Below are 16,536 nucleotides of genomic sequence, written 5' to 3'. Positions count from 1 at the left end.
AGTCATGTTTGCAGCTGTTTGAGTCCACCACTGATAGATTTGGAGTCAGAAAGAGGAGGGGGTAGGATTTGCATTGTGTCTGTGGTGCTAGTAACCTCTGGTCGTTGTCCCAGCAAGTTCAAAGTCACGACTTCAATATATGCATACTTTATGGTGCGTGAAAGCAATGCTCCCAGATACGCCTGGTGGATTGATGTGCCTTTAATCACTTGTTTATGCTTAAAAAAGCCCTCTGTTATTTATAAGGTTTGTCCTTATTCAGTGTGTTTCTGCGTGCCCTCCTGTGAGGAGCAGCTGGTCCACTCACTCCCATGTTGTGGGACTCAGACGCTATTGATCTCCATCTCCCAGGGGGAGATGTGTGTATTTGTGTGCATGCGTTTATGCCCACCTTTCATCCTCTCCTTTTCATCTGCACACTGTTGCAAGAAAGTTTACTTTTGTGTAACAGTGCCACTGCCTGGCGACTGCAGAAAATACAGGAAATCTGCTGCTAATATCTCATTTTTTTTCTCTCAGACATTGGACTCCTTCGGAGAATACCAAACAGTCTAGTAATAGTTTTGTTTGTGTGTGTGTGTGTAGTACCCAGGTTGTGTACTTCTGAATAGGCAAGAGACGGCTGTTCGATACTCATAAATCTTTCCATCAGACCACAGTGTCTGTTGTTGGCTGTGAACTCTGCGGTTGTGTGTGTGTTGCAGGTATTTAACCTGGCCGGTTCTGCTGGGTTTAAAGGGGAAAAAGGTGACCGGGTAAGTATGAAGGACATGACTAGTGTGTGTACTGAAAGATGCTTGAATCACCCTATGTATGTGTGTGTGTGCGCGCGGAGTAATATCAGTGGAATGTGAGATGTCGTACCATGTGCCTAGACATGCCTTGTACCGAATACTAATATCATAATACCTTTACAAGCCAGCTGTGGAACAATCCACCGTCGTTGGTGATAAGCATTCTTCAGAGCCACAAGCAATCACCCTCCCTCCTTGTCCCCCTCCTCTCTCTGTCTCTCTCTCCTTTAGGGTGGTGACTGCTCTGGCAGCCATTCAGGTCCAGTAAGTAACTTTTTTATCATGTCTCACCGTGCTTGGTTTTGCAAAAAAAAAAGGAAAAGCAACCTTATTTGGCATGCAGCTCAGAATGAGCCAGATATTTTTTTTCGAGTGCTCCATTATAATACATGCCAACCATGTGTCTCTATAATCTCAGTGCAGAGATGGACTCCAAGGCCAGAAGGGAGAGAAAGGCGAAGGGGTAAGTAGCAGTCCTCTGCTCCATGTCACAGCACAGGACTTCAGCTGTGCTAATGTTTAATCCTTTAAGTAAAGACATTTAAAAAATATATTATATATCTATATATATTATTGTGGATGTGCTGTAAATGCACGGCTTTGTTTATTTTGAGCAGAGCTGCTAGTTCTGCTTTAAGTCAATATTGTTGGCCGACTGGCCGGATGGTCAAAGTGTTGTTTATTTGTGCTCCACCGGTGTGTGTATGATGTCCCTTAAGGACCAAACCATCGGTCTGGTTCTTGTCTTCTTTTTTTTTCTTCTTCTGTAGGCAAATCCTGCCAACTGGGCTGAGGCAGCATTTTCCAAGGTAAAAACTTTAGCAAACAGCGTCTAGTCTCAGCAGTGAGGATGTGGCGTTCTTGTAGAACTCCTGATTAAACATTGTTTGATTATTTTCACCTAATTTCTTCCTCTTTGATTATTATTATGTCTTCCTCTCCCTTTTCTCATTTTGTCACACCTCATTAAGGGAGAAAAAGGTCAAAAGGGAGAAATCGGGCCACAGGGTCTTACAGGAACTCCAGGACTGGATGTAAGTGTTTCTCACAAAATGACAAACTTCATTTTCAGAACAGTTTGGAAGCTCAAAAATACCCACACTTTTAATGTAAACCAACCAGATGTAGTGATGGAACGTTAGCTAATAAAGAGCTGGATACGCTAAACACAACCATGATTACAGCATTTCTGGGGTTTTACAGTCACACACTGAAGTTGAACCTACAGTGGATACAGTGTGCGCTTCATGCCAAAAGGATCCACCGTACGGAAGCACCAACAATCACACCAGTGCAGCTCCACACACACTGTGTACGTGCGAGTCTTATCAGCCGGAGAGCAGATATTCTGTTATATTGTAGGGTATTACAGTTTAAGCTAGGGCTCCTATTGATACCCCCCCCATTGCGTTAAGTCATCCTCTTAATGCCTGTTAGATTAGGCAGGAGCAACAAAGCCCCGCATAATCAATGCAGCCTCATTGACTGTACTCAGCGTCTCTGTAGCCAGCATGCACCTATTCAAGAACACGTAAACCTTTTAATCTTTCCTGTTTGGCACAGTGATCCTGCAGTCGAATGAAAAGTGTTGAGGAACAAATTACAGGACAGCAGTGCTCAGAGGTATTTCCCCAAGTTTTGGACCTCAAAAGCACTTGGGTTTACCACGAAAAGTGGTTGGCGTGGAGCCGAGGATATGGTGACAAGATTTTCTTAAGTCTGTCATCTGTCGGACATTGTGAATGTGACTTAAATCAGTCGGGCAGGAAGTGCGCCACGCACGCCGTCTTTGTATCCCAGCTGGAAATCGTCAAACAAAAAAGGGAAAATGAACAGCGGCCTTTGATCAGATGCATATGTTTCCCGTCTCAACAGATCAACACTGATGCTGTCATTTCTTTCTTTGTCACATTCTCTTCAGGGTCGCGTCGGCTCCATTTGTGTTGTCGGCCCCAAGGGACAGAAGGTCAGCATTCCAGTCGGAGTTTCTGCTGGTGATGGTGACGTTCATTTTTGCATACATTAAACTTCAAAATAAAAATGTTTTTCCTTCCTTTAATGAAACAGGGTTCACCGGGATTGGTGGGTCCTGAGGGCTTAGCTGGAGAACCTGGAAGGCCTGGACGCCCAGGTACTCCAGGTATTGGAATTCCAGGCTTACCAGTAAGTGTAGCGTTGATTATTTATCTTTAACTGCTCTGAGGTCACAAAAAAGGTTTTTAATGTTAGTCTTTTGGAAAGTTTCTTTGTCCATACAAAGAAGTAGTTCAAATAGACAATACCCACACCAGTGTAAGACAGGGCTTAGCAGGACTCCCTCATCACAGACAACTTTCTCTGCCCTTTACCAATGCCTTAAGGCATTTTCAGAACAGTGTTTAAGATAATTCTTTTTTTTTTCCGCCTCCTGTCAGGGTCCTCCTGGTGAATCGACCAGTGTGAAAGGAGACAAGGTAACCTTTTTTTTTTTTTCAATATGTGAAATGGTGTAGGTCTGATGTTTCTTGCTAACAGCGGATATTTAATATATAATGTCAGAATATTTGAAGGATTCACGCTGAGGGTTTGTGTTCACAGGGAGACGCGGGATATCCAGGAGAAGAAGGATTGCCAGGAGATCCAGTGAGAAACTTTTTCAAACATTGATTGATATCCCGTAATTTATGCATGAACTTTCAGTAGACGGTGTTCTCGGAAAGAGCTGACACCGAGGGTTAAACTGATAGGCTGCTGTTTCTGCAGGGGCCACGAGGACCCCCGGGGACTAAGGGAGCGAAGGTAACACACCACGTAAACACTCCTGTAAATACTGCATATCCCACCGTCTCGTGTTTTGATTCATTATGCCGCGTCCTTAGGGTGACCCTTGTGAAGTGTGCCCTGTGCTGGGTGCAGGCGGAGACGACACAGTGGCTGTGCAAGGGAAGCCCGGTCCCAAAGGAGAGCCTGGATTACCAGGGATCGGGGAGAAAGGATCGCCTGTAAGTGCAGCAGTTAAGATGGATGTCAAACTCTAATTTATTCTTCAGTCTTTATGACCTCTGCACATGTTTTATTAGTCTCCGGCAGGTTTGCACGCTGCGTGATTATTTTGATTTTTTTCATTTTAGGAAAACCTAAGGCATTATTTCCCACACTCTTGATATATTTTCCCCTGCAGCTCCTTGGGGAACAGCTCAAACTTAGAAAGACTTTTATTTTCTATTCCACCTGACAAAAAAAGAAATTTATTAGTAATGTAATCTTAACTTGTTGTGCTTTTTTTGTGTCGAGTTAAACCTTAACATACAGTACCCTGCACCGGTGCTGTCTCTTTTTCTGCTGTGCATCATCCGACTCACTCCGGCAGGTGAAATGGGAATTATTTATGGGGGAAACAGAATATAAATCTGGAGCCTTATGAGATTCCGTGCTCAACGATTTCCAATGGTGCCAGCATCCATCTGTCATGCCTGCTTATAGCAGAAGGAGGTGCAACAGAGACAGAGAGGGAGATGTTACCTGGCCCTAACAAAGCTGAACGAACAACACTCTTTACTTTGGCTCTTTTCCTGCTCATCTATTCTATTCTCTGTACCTTATCAGGGGCCTCAAGGTGCCGATGGCAAACCAGGACAAAAGGTACAGATTTTGGTCTTCGTCATTTGAAATAAGGGTCCTCAAAGTTTGAAATGTTAAACAAATAATCACGATTAATCAAGATCAGGGGTGCTTATGTTTTTTCTTGCTATAGAGCTTTATTATTTAAGTGTCCAGGCTAAAGTGATCTATCTACTCATATAAGCTAAACATGCTTTATATATACATTATGTGTTAGGGTATTGATTACAACCATGTAGCTTTATGGCACATTATGATCAAATTATTATAGTATATGATCACTACTGTAAACTATAGTTATAACAGAGTATATTGTATTTGCTCATAGTCTACATGCACTCCCAATGGGATCGCTGGTAGATCCCAGTCTACTTTTTGCGCACAGCTGATCTAGATAAAATACACATATAAATACACACATAAAAAAAGGAAAATTGTGTATATTGCAATAATATAATAAATATGCAGGTGTCACAAAAAAAGTGAAAGGACTGTGGATTTATTTGATTAACAGTGCAGTCATTCTGTCCATTTATAAAAATGCATGACAAATTATACATTTGTTTGTAGTGAAACTGATTTAGCTGGATTTTAAAAGTCAACATATATGAATAAATGTTTCTTTTATGCAGAAACTTAAGTAGTAGAACATTATAAAAAAAGTTGATGTTAGTGTCTTTGGGTAACATCCAACTGTGAAAAGATTTTTTAATTTTTTTTAATTGGCATTTCAGAAGAATTTGTACTCATCAATCTGCAGCGTCCACACACTGAAGTCTGCACACTTTTTGTCTGCAGGGCCACACTGGCAGCAAAGGAGCTGACGGTAAACCGGTAAGTTCAAAGTCACAGGTCGAAAAAAAAAGAACATCTCATCTCAGAGCCTGACGGTTGGAACTTTTGATTCTAAATGAAAGTTTGCTAATGACAGGGAAAACCTGGACCGAAGGGGCCCGCCGGCAAGGATGGACAGAGTGGAGCAAAGGTTGGAGAATTTAAAAGCATCGGTCAGAAGTTTTATGTTTTAACCTGCTGTATGGGAATATTAGATAATACTGTTTGATACTGCCTAATAATATATAACTAACAATCCGACAGGGAGAGCCGGGTCTGCCTGGGCTGGGTCTGCCAGGCCTTAAGGGCGAGAAGGTAAGCGCCGACATATGCGCTGCCATTTGCATCCTTAATCTTAATTGTCATGCAAAGCGACCTCACCGACACCCTGCCATTTCCTAGGGCGAATGCGGCATGTGTCAAGCATTGGAAGTTGGCAGCGGTCCCGCTGGTATCAAACTGCCCGAAGGAACACGGGGCAAGCAGGGTGAACCAGGACCCCCGGGCCCGCCAGGACCTCAGGGTCTCGGAGCTGACGGCAAACAGGTGCGAGCGCTCTGCAAGACGATATTAGGCGTCCAACCGAATGTCTCTGAACCTCTGAACCATTTATCCCGCAGCAGAACTGCAGCCCTTTGCAAGGAGGAATTTGCAGTTTTCTCTGAATTCTCAGACGTCTTTGAAGTGTTTGGATTTTTTGGCTTCTTCATAGAAATTTCAAACTTTTGGTCCAAAGTCTTATGGTATTTGTGGTGTCCGACAGATGAGACCGCCAGCTTGTAGAACCTGTCTTTTCAGACAGCTCAGGGCTCATCCAAAACTCTGCAGTCCTTCTGTAAGGGTGGAAACACAAAACCATATTATTTCCCAGAAATTTGGTTTACATCAAACCCTAATGATGGTTTTCAAATGTATAGCTCGTTCACTTGTTTGAAGGTTTAAACCAACAACTTGACTGATGATAAAGGACCAAATAAATGCCTGCACTGTGAAAGCCCTTACCTTTATGAAAGAAGCACAATATATTGCTACTTTGTTTAGTTAAAAAAGTTAAAATAAAAAAAAAAAGCTTTTCCTCCGAATGCAGACGCAAGTTAAATCTTCTTCTTAGAGTCGTACAAACAAAAGCTTCCACAAAGCTAACTACCTAAGGATATTTTTTCGTTCTTACTTATTTATAACTTTGCCCTTACTATTAGCATACCTCCCAGTCTGGAAACCGCAGCAGTAATTGAATGTAGTGCCTCGCATTCTGTTTTGTTGCCACAGCAAATCAGATTAAGCCGCATTTGCATAAGTAAAGAGTCGAAGATGCTGAGAGATTTCACCCCAAGGGAGAATCACCTTACAAGACTTATTGCGCAAATAGGATATGCAGAGATTCTCCCCTCACCTTCAAATTGTTACTAAGTGGAATAAATCTCTTCTGGGTTCTGTCACATCTCCCAATTACATGCTGCATGCCTCTGTGGATAGCTTTATGTCAATAGTTATTTCGCCGGAGTGCAGAGTGGCTTTCTTAGCGTTCACACCGCTGCTCTTTTGTAACCGAGTGTGTCACCGTTTGTTTAAGTTTGCACCCGCACGCATGGAATAGTGTCTTTTACCATCTTCTCTCTTTCACAGGGCCCACCAGGCCTGGCCGGTGCAAAGGGAGAAAAGGTACGTCAATGTTGTACGTCAAAACAACGGGAAACGGCAGTGTTAGATAGTCTGATTTGATGACTGCAGAAACTCCACAAATCTCATTGTGAATTCAAAGAGAGAGACTTTAAAAAAACCTAAATAAATTGTCAAGGCTTCCAGTCAATCACATGGTGTCAAGGTAGACATTTTACAGTGATTAAATCATAGTTACATTGGAGTTCTACACCTTAATACTCTTATTTACTTATTTACTACACATTCATTCATTTAGTGTGAAATGTTCATCTTGTTAGCGCTCATCAGGCTGCGTCGCCATCTTCTTTTACTTTTTTATTTATATTATATTATTTTTATAAAATATATTTTCATGTACAGACAGTGCCTGTGCACAGAGATATCAAGCATTGACTGATTTTAATTAGTGATGCACCAGTCGACCTGTCAGCGATCGAAATTAGATGATAGATGATGACCTGTGACCTTTGGGTCAGCAAACATTCCACTTTTGCAGCCATTTGTAATCGATCTAACAGTTTAAAACAACCAAAATATGTAGCATTACTTTAGCTGTTATTAGTAAGTGTTGTGCTACGTCAACAGCCAGCTGCAAGATAATAGTTTTAAAATAATATTAATGTTATTAATAATTAATTAATAATTTAAAAATATTAACGTTGTTTGTCTCAGTACTTTCAGACTCCACCTCATACGTGTTATCCAAATGTTTTCTTCAGCTTGTCTTTTCACAGTTCTTTACTTTTACCAGGGCGACCAAGGAGATCAAGGAGAACAAGGATTAGACGGTGCTACCGGAGCCCCAGGACTACCGGGAGTGCCTGGTCGAGATGGATTAATGGGCTTAAAGGGAGAGAAGGTACGGACCGCCTTAACTTAACAAGGTCAACTTTGCTGCACTTTATTTTGCATCTCCCGTCTGGCTTTTTTAATTACCGCTAGTATAAAAAAGTAGCAACATGTGGCACACAGTCCTCACCCCATTCCACAGACCATATGTGGTAGAAATGGAGATGTAGTGCTAATCTGCTGCGGATGCTTAATTACTGACGGTATTTCGGTAACACTCGCAACACATTAAGACTAATGATTGTTTCCAGTGGTTAAAAATAGTCAGCTGAATGGGAGTTTTATTGAAACAAAATGTGTTTTATTTCACCAGGGTGACGCTTGTACCAGCTGTCCTTCCCTGGGTCCCACAGTGGCTGATGGTGTAGCTGTGTCAGGCCCGAAAGGAGAGAGAGGAGAGCCTGGTCCCCCCGGAGAAGGGAAGCCTGGCATGATTGTAGGGAATGTGTATTTATTTATCCACTTCCGATTTTCGGTACTTTGGAGAATTGCCTAATGATCATGTCACCTGTTTCCTTTCCAGGGAATACCAGGCTTACCAGGTGTTAAGGGACTAACTGGTCCCAAAGGAAGCAAGGTAGGAATGTGTGATTTCTTTCTATTTTTATTTTTTTTTTTTTTTTGGCGTTATGAGAATTTGTGCGGTTCATTCACGTAACACCGACATATTGTAATCTGTGTTGTCACAGGGAGAAGCTGGCGTTCCAGGAGTGGGCCTGCAGGGACCTCATGTAAGAACGCGATGCTTGAAAGGGAAATCATAAAGAAGGTTATTGTAGACAAGTGATGCAGCTCTGTCATTTACAAAAGACACGCGGCCCTAGAGGGAGAGAGGGGCAGCTGTGATCTCGGTAATGAAAACCATAGTCTCCTGTGATCTGGAGGATTAAAGTTTTCCCGAAGCTCTGATCGAACAGTGAAGTCACGAGGTTGTAAATAACCTCGTAGAAGTCGGTTCTTGTCAAGAGCCTTTGATGCACGCTGGGAGCTTTGAACCGGAGGAAAACAGTCCCTGCTCTTTATCAAAACCTTTCTTTTTTTCCTTTCTGTCTTGTCTTGTCCTTTTTTATTCATGCTGTAGGGTGAAGAGGGACCCAGAGGCCTGCCAGGGCTTGTTGTAAGTTTTACACACAAAAACTCTAAAGTGTTATAAATCAAAGCCTTTTTTTTTTTTTTAGTGTTCTTTTTTTTTTTTGTTTCAGGGACCCGCTGGAGTCACAGGATCACCTGGTCCTGTAGGCCCTCCGGGGGTGAAGGTATGTTTAAAAGGCCTTTGGTCCTGTTGGCTTGTTGTTTGAAGACTGAATCTGCACTGATGTTTGGTCATATTTTGAATTTGTTTGTAGAAAAAGAGAGTTGCCGATGATGTTTAAATATCCGTTTTCTGACAGTGATAACAAAAACTTTCATACAATTTTCCAACTTTCTGACACAATAAAACCATGTACAATAAAAATGAACAAAACAAAAAAGCACACAGGTTTTATAATCAGTGATTTTAGTGAATTAAAACAATGTATCGCCTCTCCGTTTTTCCTTGCCCTAAAATATTATGTCCAATAATGACAAAATTAAATTCAAGTGTAAACTTTGTCTTTTTTAACTAATGGGTCCAGTGAATAACTCGCAATTTTCTCAAGTAATAATAACAGCTTGTTGTTGACAAGCCAAAGCATTTCTGTTTTGTTATCTGCCGGACCATTTTTCTCATCTACCAGTACCGAAAGTCAAAAAAAAACAAAAAAAAAAAAAACACAGCAGTAATTTTGGGTACATGGTACAATTTGTGGTACAATTATGTGGTACACTTTCAGTCCAATCCCCCCATTTTTGAAATGTAGGATTCTCAGGCCTTGTTTACATCAAAGTATAACTACAAATAGTCTAAATAAAATTCAATTATGCGTCAAAATGACTTCAAGGACAATGTGAGGTTCAAGCTCTGACTCACTGTTTTATTCACCCAGGGATCCAAAGGAGAAATGGGGCTTCCAGGGCAACCAGGGCCGATGGGCTTCGGTGTAGTCGGTCCCCCGGTGAGATAAAACTTCTTCATTTTGCATGAGAATGTGCATATTATTGTCAGCCTTTATATTTGAAAATATCTTATTTCCATTCTGACTCACAGGGTAATGACGGAGCCCGTGGGTCTAAAGGAGAGGCGGGGGCCGACGGCCAACCTGTGAGTAGTCTTGTGTCTGTGTTTTTGTGTGTTTCCCTTTTCATTATTGCATGTACAGAAGTCGTTAATTAGGAAACATTTTTAATTTACTTTTACAAACTTAGGGTATCGTCCTTCCTTCAGGCCTCATTTGTAACCAAGGTTGTCTGTCTTAATTTGCCACAGAGGCACTGTCTGCTCCCATCTCTCTGTTTATGCCCCTGATCTATACTGAGGGCTTATTCTTGGAACACCAAAGCAAGAGTGAATAGTTGTTTATTTATTTGTGTGAGTATGCGTGTCCGCATTGCCGCCGTCTCTTTTATTTTGCAGGGACTTGATGGAGCTAAGGGGGACAAGGTAAGTCTACCATTTTGGGTTTTTTTTGAGTGTTTGAATACAAGGGGCGGAACAGATGGTAATCAGGCACACACAGACACACACTCTCGTTGGCACACAGATGCACACACCGCCCTCACGGCACGGATAGAGTACCAGCAGAGGTGACAAGTGTACTGATGCTGGCAGGCAAGATGAGTTTGGGAGGCCTTTAGAGAGAGCGAGTGTAGGACTATTAATTACTGCATTCATCAGAGCCACTAGCCCAAGCTGTCATGGAGAGGGTGGGCAAGATGAAGTAGTGCCGGGTTCAGTGTACGTCTTTGGGAAGCAGCGTAAAATGTAGGACAGGCTGAGGAAAAGGAACAACGGCAGTAGAATTGGAGGGAAAAATGAATAAAGAATGAGCTGAAACGACACAGAGGCGACTGTTTGAGATGTAGCTTTAAAGTGAGAATCCTCACAGTGTTTTGATTCAGAAGGTGGGAAATAGTGAGAACAGGTTTGTGCAGGTGTTGCACACTCCTCCAGACATTGTTCAATCCCATGCGGGTGGTATTTGGAGAATGTTAAAAGGGTTAGCAACTTGGGCTTGTAAAGTAGGTTCTTCTAGTTTGGGAAAATAGATAAATTCAGTTGGATCTGGACCGAGACCTGTTGTTAAATTTTTCACAAGTTTCCAAACAGTTGACTCTGATTTTCAAGTTAATTTTCAACGGCTGATGAAATATTAAGTAACACGGCTTTACACTTGACACACTTTTATTGATGAAACTTGTCGAAGCTTTCGGAGACGCCGGAGAGACAATCTTCACATGCTTTAGTAATATAAATCAGAATCTTTTTGAAATTATGATTACTTGAAATGTCACTGAAATTCTTAATCCAAAACCCATTTGGCATTAAATGTCTTAAATCAGTTGTTTTAAAGTCACACTGACGAGACATAAGAAAGAAGATTTTTCTTCATTTTTTAACCCATAACTGTAATTATAAAATGTCTGTATCATTTTTCAAATAGGACCTTGTAACACTAAACCAATGGAATATAATATGATGTTAGTAGAATGGAAATTTGACAAATGTTCTCTTTTCATTGTGGATTTTTTAGTATTGGCTTAGTTTATTTATATATTTATTTCTACCTTTAAGTAATTGGGGGTCTTCAATTGAACATTGACTGACATTGATAAACTGTCATTTTCTTTCCTTTACCCTAATAACAGCTGTCTTTTTGACTGATTCTCTCGCGTTTATTCCAGGGTGAACCTGGAGAGTGCAACTGCTTATACCCAGGTCACGGGGGCATCGGTGGACCTGTAAGTTAGACGCAGTCACGCCGTAAAAAAAAAAAAAAAAGAAAAAGTTTAAACAATTTCACCGGGTGTGAGCACTGCTCTGATTTTGACTGCTTTTGCCTTCCAGGGAGCTCCAGGAGCTTCACCTAACATGTGGCAGCCTGGGCCTCAGGTCTGATCTGTCAATGAGCAGCTCTGTGTCATAACACTGGCACCTGAATACATCATTTGTGTTAGCTGTGGGTTTGTTTGTTTGTAAGTATATCTTTTGTTTCTCAGGGACCACCAGGACCCCCCGGACCACCAGGGCCTCCTGGTCCTCAGGGTGTCCATGGAATCCAAGGATCCCAGGTAACATAGGTGGATGTGGGACTGTGGCTTTTGTTCAATTCAGCAGTTTTTTCCGTAACCTGAATTGAACAAGCTACCTTTCATAGAAGCTTGAAGCTTGGGGGGTATTTATGGGTATTTAAATACAGCTGTGTCACGCTTTGCACCTTAAAGGCTTCGGGACATGCACGCAGGACATGGACTCATTATATTTTCTCTAAAACAGTTCCAGTAGTAAATAGCCAAAAGTGAAATAGAAGATAGAAATGCAATGGTGCTTTAAGCTGTACAGCTGTCTTTGGGGCTATCTGTCAAAACATGAACATTTATTTGGAGGTCTGGTTTAACATCCACAGTTGAAGTAAAAAAAATGTGAAGTAAAAGCTGAAAAATGCCGACCTTCAAATAAAAGGCTACTGTGCTACCTGACTGGACATTAAAGGAGGTGATGGTTAAAGTGTATGGCAGATGTCATGTCTTTGACGAGCGGTATTTCTTAACAAGCTGAAGGCTTTGTGGGTTCCTATGAATAGATGAAGGCGAGAGTTAAATTAGTAAACGGCTCAGGATGGCTGGACGATCGGGGCCCTGATGGGTTGACCTCTGTCTGTGTGTCGGTGGACATGGGAGTGGTTCAATATTGATTGGCAACACAAGAGTTCAACCTGGGTTCCTTCTTTCAGGGTATCCCCGGAAATGATGGGATACCAGGGAAACCCTGTTTGCCTGGATACATCGTAAGTAAATTAGCCACAAATTGGAGAGAAGAAGGACATTCTGAGCCTCGTGTATAAATAATGCAAAAGTGTAAATTATTATCAGGGCTGGAACTATTATGCATTAAGAAAGAACTGTATAAAAAAAGAAGGTCCCGTTCGTCCTTGTGCACATTTTTAGGTTTGAGAACATGAGGTAAGAAATAATTCATTTAAAGAAGTGAATTATTTAGGTGCCGTGTCAGAGAAAGTGCAATGATTTTCCTCCTAAAACAGTTCTATTAAAAAGTGAATATTGTGTTCCATTGAGTACAGGTGTGGAAAAATGCTGCTGATATGTGTTATATGTTTGTCATCGGACGTGCGTTCAAATGCTTTTAACTTTTTGACTGACATGTGAGTGTGACACTACTGGACACTATTCAATGTTTTTTATTTTTAATCGGTTGCCACAGACTGATACCCTTATGAGTATTTTCATGGGTGAACCCACAGACACAAAGTGTTATAATAGATACTTCACTGTATATCAATGCACATTATAGATACGTTTTATAGGTGGTACAGCTGTACTGAAAATACGGTGAAAATGCAGCTAGGTTTGAGGAAAAATCTCTTGGCCAGTTCTGTTCAACTGCCATTAACAAAAGACTATTTCAGTGCAAAATGAAACACATTGTCTGCATCTTCTGTTGTCTATATCTATATATGAACAGAAAAGTGATCTTTACAGTAATTTCAATTCAAAACACTCCTGATTTCCAGTGAACAAAATGTCATTTAAACTGTGCGGCACTATTCCAATGTTTCAACAAACAAGTTCGCTCACAGTGTTGGTTAAAAAAGTCTCTATCTATCCATCTATCCATCCATCCAAATACAATAACAAGAATTACCACATAAGATTTTGTACTTTTTGAAGTTTAGGATACCATATCCAATGGGGGCTGTCTAGATATTTTGACATAAAGGTGTTCACAAAGCCATTCAAATATAGTATACACTTATTGCAGTAATATGTTGCTGTGGCATGTACCCCAGGAGGAGCAGCACAGCCTCACTAAACTCACAAAAAAACATTTTTATATGTGAAGACATATGATTATGTTGCTTCCAAAAAAAAGTTTCTACAGTATGTGGCCATCTGCACCAGTTAATGGTGCCATAATTATACACACACTCCCTCTGAGCCAGTGTATTAATGCAGCGGTCCATCCTACAGTATATCCCGTGTACCAAACAATAGCGAGCGGCATAAAACAGCTCCATTCCAGATAATGGCTCCGGCTTGAACGGTGTCAAATAGATTTATAATGAGTCTGAATCCAGTCCAGGTGCTATTGACAGACGTTGGGAGTGGAAAGCAAGTCCTGCCATTTTCATAGGGAGCGGACAGCCTTTTACAAGTGTAATTGGGCGTGTGGAGTTGGAGGCTTTATTTGAGAGTCTACTGTCAACAGACGGCGTAACTCTACTGTGGCCACCGGTGTCCGTGTTTGTTTTGGTGCTGCTGCGTACGTGCCGTCTGAGTTGACAGATCCAGTTAAATGTGTCTGTTTTGCTTCCTCCCTGTGACAACGCAACACTCTATGAATTTTAAACCTCTCCAATGCAGACTGGAGGCCCCGGCACAATTGAATTACACGGCTGCAGTCGTTAGAGAAAATGAGAACTGAAGCTTTGTCCTTTCTGGAATTTATCTGAGATCCTCTGTTTTTCTTTTAGAGCGTATTAGTGCTTAAGATACTGCAGTGAGTTCCAGCATTTAGAGTCAACCCGAATCTGGACAATTTACAGAAATGTTTAGTTGGACGTAAAAATATATGTATAGATGAGTGTGTGAGTGTGATTTTCTTTTCTTTTAATTAATAACTTTCATGAAAGGAAGCAACGGCAAGAAACTAATTGTTGCAGTTCTGAATTTAATATGGAAAAAACATTGTAGATGAAAAAGAGACTGAAAGTTTGAGTTTATAAATCTAATTTTCTGCATTTCAACCTAAAATTGTCTTTCTCCAGAATATCGCTGATCCAAACCAGTTACCACAAGACTCCAGTTTAGATGATGTAAGTTCATTAGCTCATTTTTTTTTATTTTGTGAGGGGGGGGGCATTATTTGGCCTTTGCTATAGACACTCAGCTTGTTTCCGTGATGACTTGTATTTATGTACGAACACTGATCAGACACGTTATGAGCAGATACCTGTTTTGTTTGTGTGGCTGATCAATTTGCTTTTGTGTGCATGCGTGTATGTTTGTTTGTGTTTTGTTTGTAAAACACAGGAAAAATGTGAGGATGGCTGTTCCGCAGGGTCGCCGGGCGTACCAGGCCTGGCTGGTGCCAAGGGTGAAAAAGGAGATCAGGGAAAGCCTGGTGTGACCCCTCTGGACAGCTGTGACCGGGTGAGCCTGCAAAGGGATGTCAGCGTCGTTGAATTGGGATTAGCTTCCAAATATGATTCTCCACCACAGCCAGAATCATGTGCTGCGGCTCCATGTTTACCCACTGTGTTTGTCGTTGTGCTTTGATGAAAGCACAATGACAATCTCTCGTTTCGCAGTTAATTCAAATATGCATGGCTTTTATGTGAGACGTCATTCTGATGTGACGGTGCCTCAGCGTGCAGTGAGGTGTAACTGGGAATAACTCCTCTTGTCTGTTTGCAGTGTTTGGAGAGACTCCAGAAGACGCAGGCGACTCAACCCATGGTCAGCACACTTCGTTTGTACTCTATGCACATTAAACATCAACAAAATATTTGGAAAGCAATGATGGGCTTGATGGCTTGATTTTTTTTATTTTGTATTATTTTCACAGTGTGAGCAATCCTGCTCAGGAGCTCCTGGAATACCTGGAGTATCTGGACGACCCGGAATAAAGGGAGAGCAAGTAAGTTTCTTCCTCCTTGCATGTGACACAAAGCGAGGCAAAACATCACTTGATTGGTTAAAATATCAATCCAAACATGTAATCATATGTTAAATAAATGGTCCCCAACCTATGCTGAGCCACAAATGGGTTTTAAGCATGGACAATAATGGAAAGACAAGATAAAAAAAAGTGCATCACGTGTTATTTTATAATGTAAATAAAGTTGATTATGATGCACTTTAATTCTTACCATTGTCTGAAATAACATAAAAAAAAAAAAGTAAAACACATCCCAGCACCAAATGAACTGCGACTCCATACTGGTCCACCACCCGATGGTTGAGTTCCCATGACATTAAAAAGGGTGTACAAAAGAGAAGAACGTCAATTGAAAAACTATTAAAGGTTAAAAACAAATGAGGTTCTAACTGGTAAAAAGACAAGGTATTGCATTATTTCAGTAACTTACCCTGAGTACTTTATTTGGAATATTTTAAATAGTAATAAAAAAGGTAATGAAATAAAATGTAAGAATCATTGGCTATACAAACAGGGTTGTTTTGTTGCATTGAGCCTGGTAACAAAGACAATAAATGTATTGTCTGTCAGTGTATTTATTTATGTATTTATTTATTTGCAGTGCAGAAAGAGTTGGAGCAGTCACCATTAAAACACTGTGCAGAAAATTGAAAGCATGAGGAAATATATTTGTTTACAGGTTATGGGCATTTGTTTTGCCACAAATAAGTGGTTGCTGTGTAAAACCAAATGATGACATCAGCGATGGATGAGTTTGCATATGGTTTTGCTTTATATTTCTGCATTTGTCTAAACAGCTAAGCAAATCGTTGGGATAATGTTTGTCTTTTCTCTGTACTACAGGGAATACCAGGAGACAGAGGCCAATCTGGAATGCCAGGAAATCTGGTAAGGTTTAATCTGACTGTAAAGATATAGCAAAACATGTTTTCCAGACAGTTCAAACCATATTCCTTTAACACGGACTAATTAATGATGCATCTGAAGTAATAGAGTTACATTGAAGTGCCATGAAGTGGCTGTAAGAACACGCTGTATTGC

At 41.0% G+C, this 16,536-nt stretch overlaps 1 protein-coding gene across 4 annotated transcripts in view; it reads left to right on the top strand.

The window, feature by feature from the left end:
• col16a1 (collagen, type XVI, alpha 1) overlaps nucleotides 1–16,536 on the top strand; it is a 58,950-nt gene that overhangs the window by 33,047 nt on the left and 9,367 nt on the right. For 2 of the 4 annotated variants that reach the window (XM_008331423.3, XM_008331424.3), the window contains exons 10-44: nucleotides 705–755; nucleotides 1,026–1,058; nucleotides 1,213–1,257; nucleotides 1,565–1,603; nucleotides 1,766–1,828; nucleotides 2,716–2,760; nucleotides 2,862–2,957; nucleotides 3,209–3,247; nucleotides 3,372–3,416; nucleotides 3,537–3,572; nucleotides 3,653–3,775; nucleotides 4,380–4,415; nucleotides 5,193–5,228; nucleotides 5,326–5,379; nucleotides 5,493–5,543; nucleotides 5,631–5,774; nucleotides 6,855–6,890; nucleotides 7,642–7,749; nucleotides 8,053–8,175; nucleotides 8,263–8,316; nucleotides 8,429–8,470; nucleotides 8,821–8,856; nucleotides 8,942–8,995; nucleotides 9,707–9,775; nucleotides 9,868–9,921; nucleotides 10,234–10,260; nucleotides 11,502–11,558; nucleotides 11,665–11,709; nucleotides 11,817–11,888; nucleotides 12,551–12,604; nucleotides 14,603–14,650; nucleotides 14,868–14,987; nucleotides 15,252–15,293; nucleotides 15,403–15,474; nucleotides 16,339–16,383. In XM_008331423.3, coding sequence (XP_008329645.1) covers nucleotides 705–755; nucleotides 1,026–1,058; nucleotides 1,213–1,257; nucleotides 1,565–1,603; nucleotides 1,766–1,828; nucleotides 2,716–2,760; nucleotides 2,862–2,957; nucleotides 3,209–3,247; nucleotides 3,372–3,416; nucleotides 3,537–3,572; nucleotides 3,653–3,775; nucleotides 4,380–4,415; nucleotides 5,193–5,228; nucleotides 5,326–5,379; nucleotides 5,493–5,543; nucleotides 5,631–5,774; nucleotides 6,855–6,890; nucleotides 7,642–7,749; nucleotides 8,053–8,175; nucleotides 8,263–8,316; nucleotides 8,429–8,470; nucleotides 8,821–8,856; nucleotides 8,942–8,995; nucleotides 9,707–9,775; nucleotides 9,868–9,921; nucleotides 10,234–10,260; nucleotides 11,502–11,558; nucleotides 11,665–11,709; nucleotides 11,817–11,888; nucleotides 12,551–12,604; nucleotides 14,603–14,650; nucleotides 14,868–14,987; nucleotides 15,252–15,293; nucleotides 15,403–15,474; nucleotides 16,339–16,383 — 2,094 coding nt within the window. The remainder of the gene's footprint in view (nucleotides 1–704; nucleotides 756–1,025; nucleotides 1,059–1,212; nucleotides 1,258–1,564; nucleotides 1,604–1,765; nucleotides 1,829–2,715; nucleotides 2,761–2,861; nucleotides 2,958–3,208; nucleotides 3,248–3,371; nucleotides 3,417–3,536; nucleotides 3,573–3,652; nucleotides 3,776–4,379; nucleotides 4,416–5,192; nucleotides 5,229–5,325; nucleotides 5,380–5,492; nucleotides 5,544–5,630; nucleotides 5,775–6,854; nucleotides 6,891–7,641; nucleotides 7,750–8,052; nucleotides 8,176–8,262; nucleotides 8,317–8,428; nucleotides 8,471–8,820; nucleotides 8,857–8,941; nucleotides 8,996–9,706; nucleotides 9,776–9,867; nucleotides 9,922–10,233; nucleotides 10,261–11,501; nucleotides 11,559–11,664; nucleotides 11,710–11,816; nucleotides 11,889–12,550; nucleotides 12,605–14,602; nucleotides 14,651–14,867; nucleotides 14,988–15,251; nucleotides 15,294–15,402; nucleotides 15,475–16,338; nucleotides 16,384–16,536) is intronic. The other 2 variants (XM_025065398.1, XM_008331425.3) reach the window with 2 other exon arrangements.

Source organism: Cynoglossus semilaevis, chromosome 18 (genome assembly GCF_000523025.1).
Source record: "Cynoglossus semilaevis isolate Cse_v1.0 chromosome 18, Cse_v1.0, whole genome shotgun sequence".
In the NCBI taxonomy this organism is placed as follows: Eukaryota; Metazoa; Chordata; class Actinopteri; order Pleuronectiformes; family Cynoglossidae; genus Cynoglossus; species Cynoglossus semilaevis.
The sequence above is the reverse complement of the archived record's forward strand: the minus strand, read 5'-3'. Positions and strand labels throughout refer to the sequence as shown.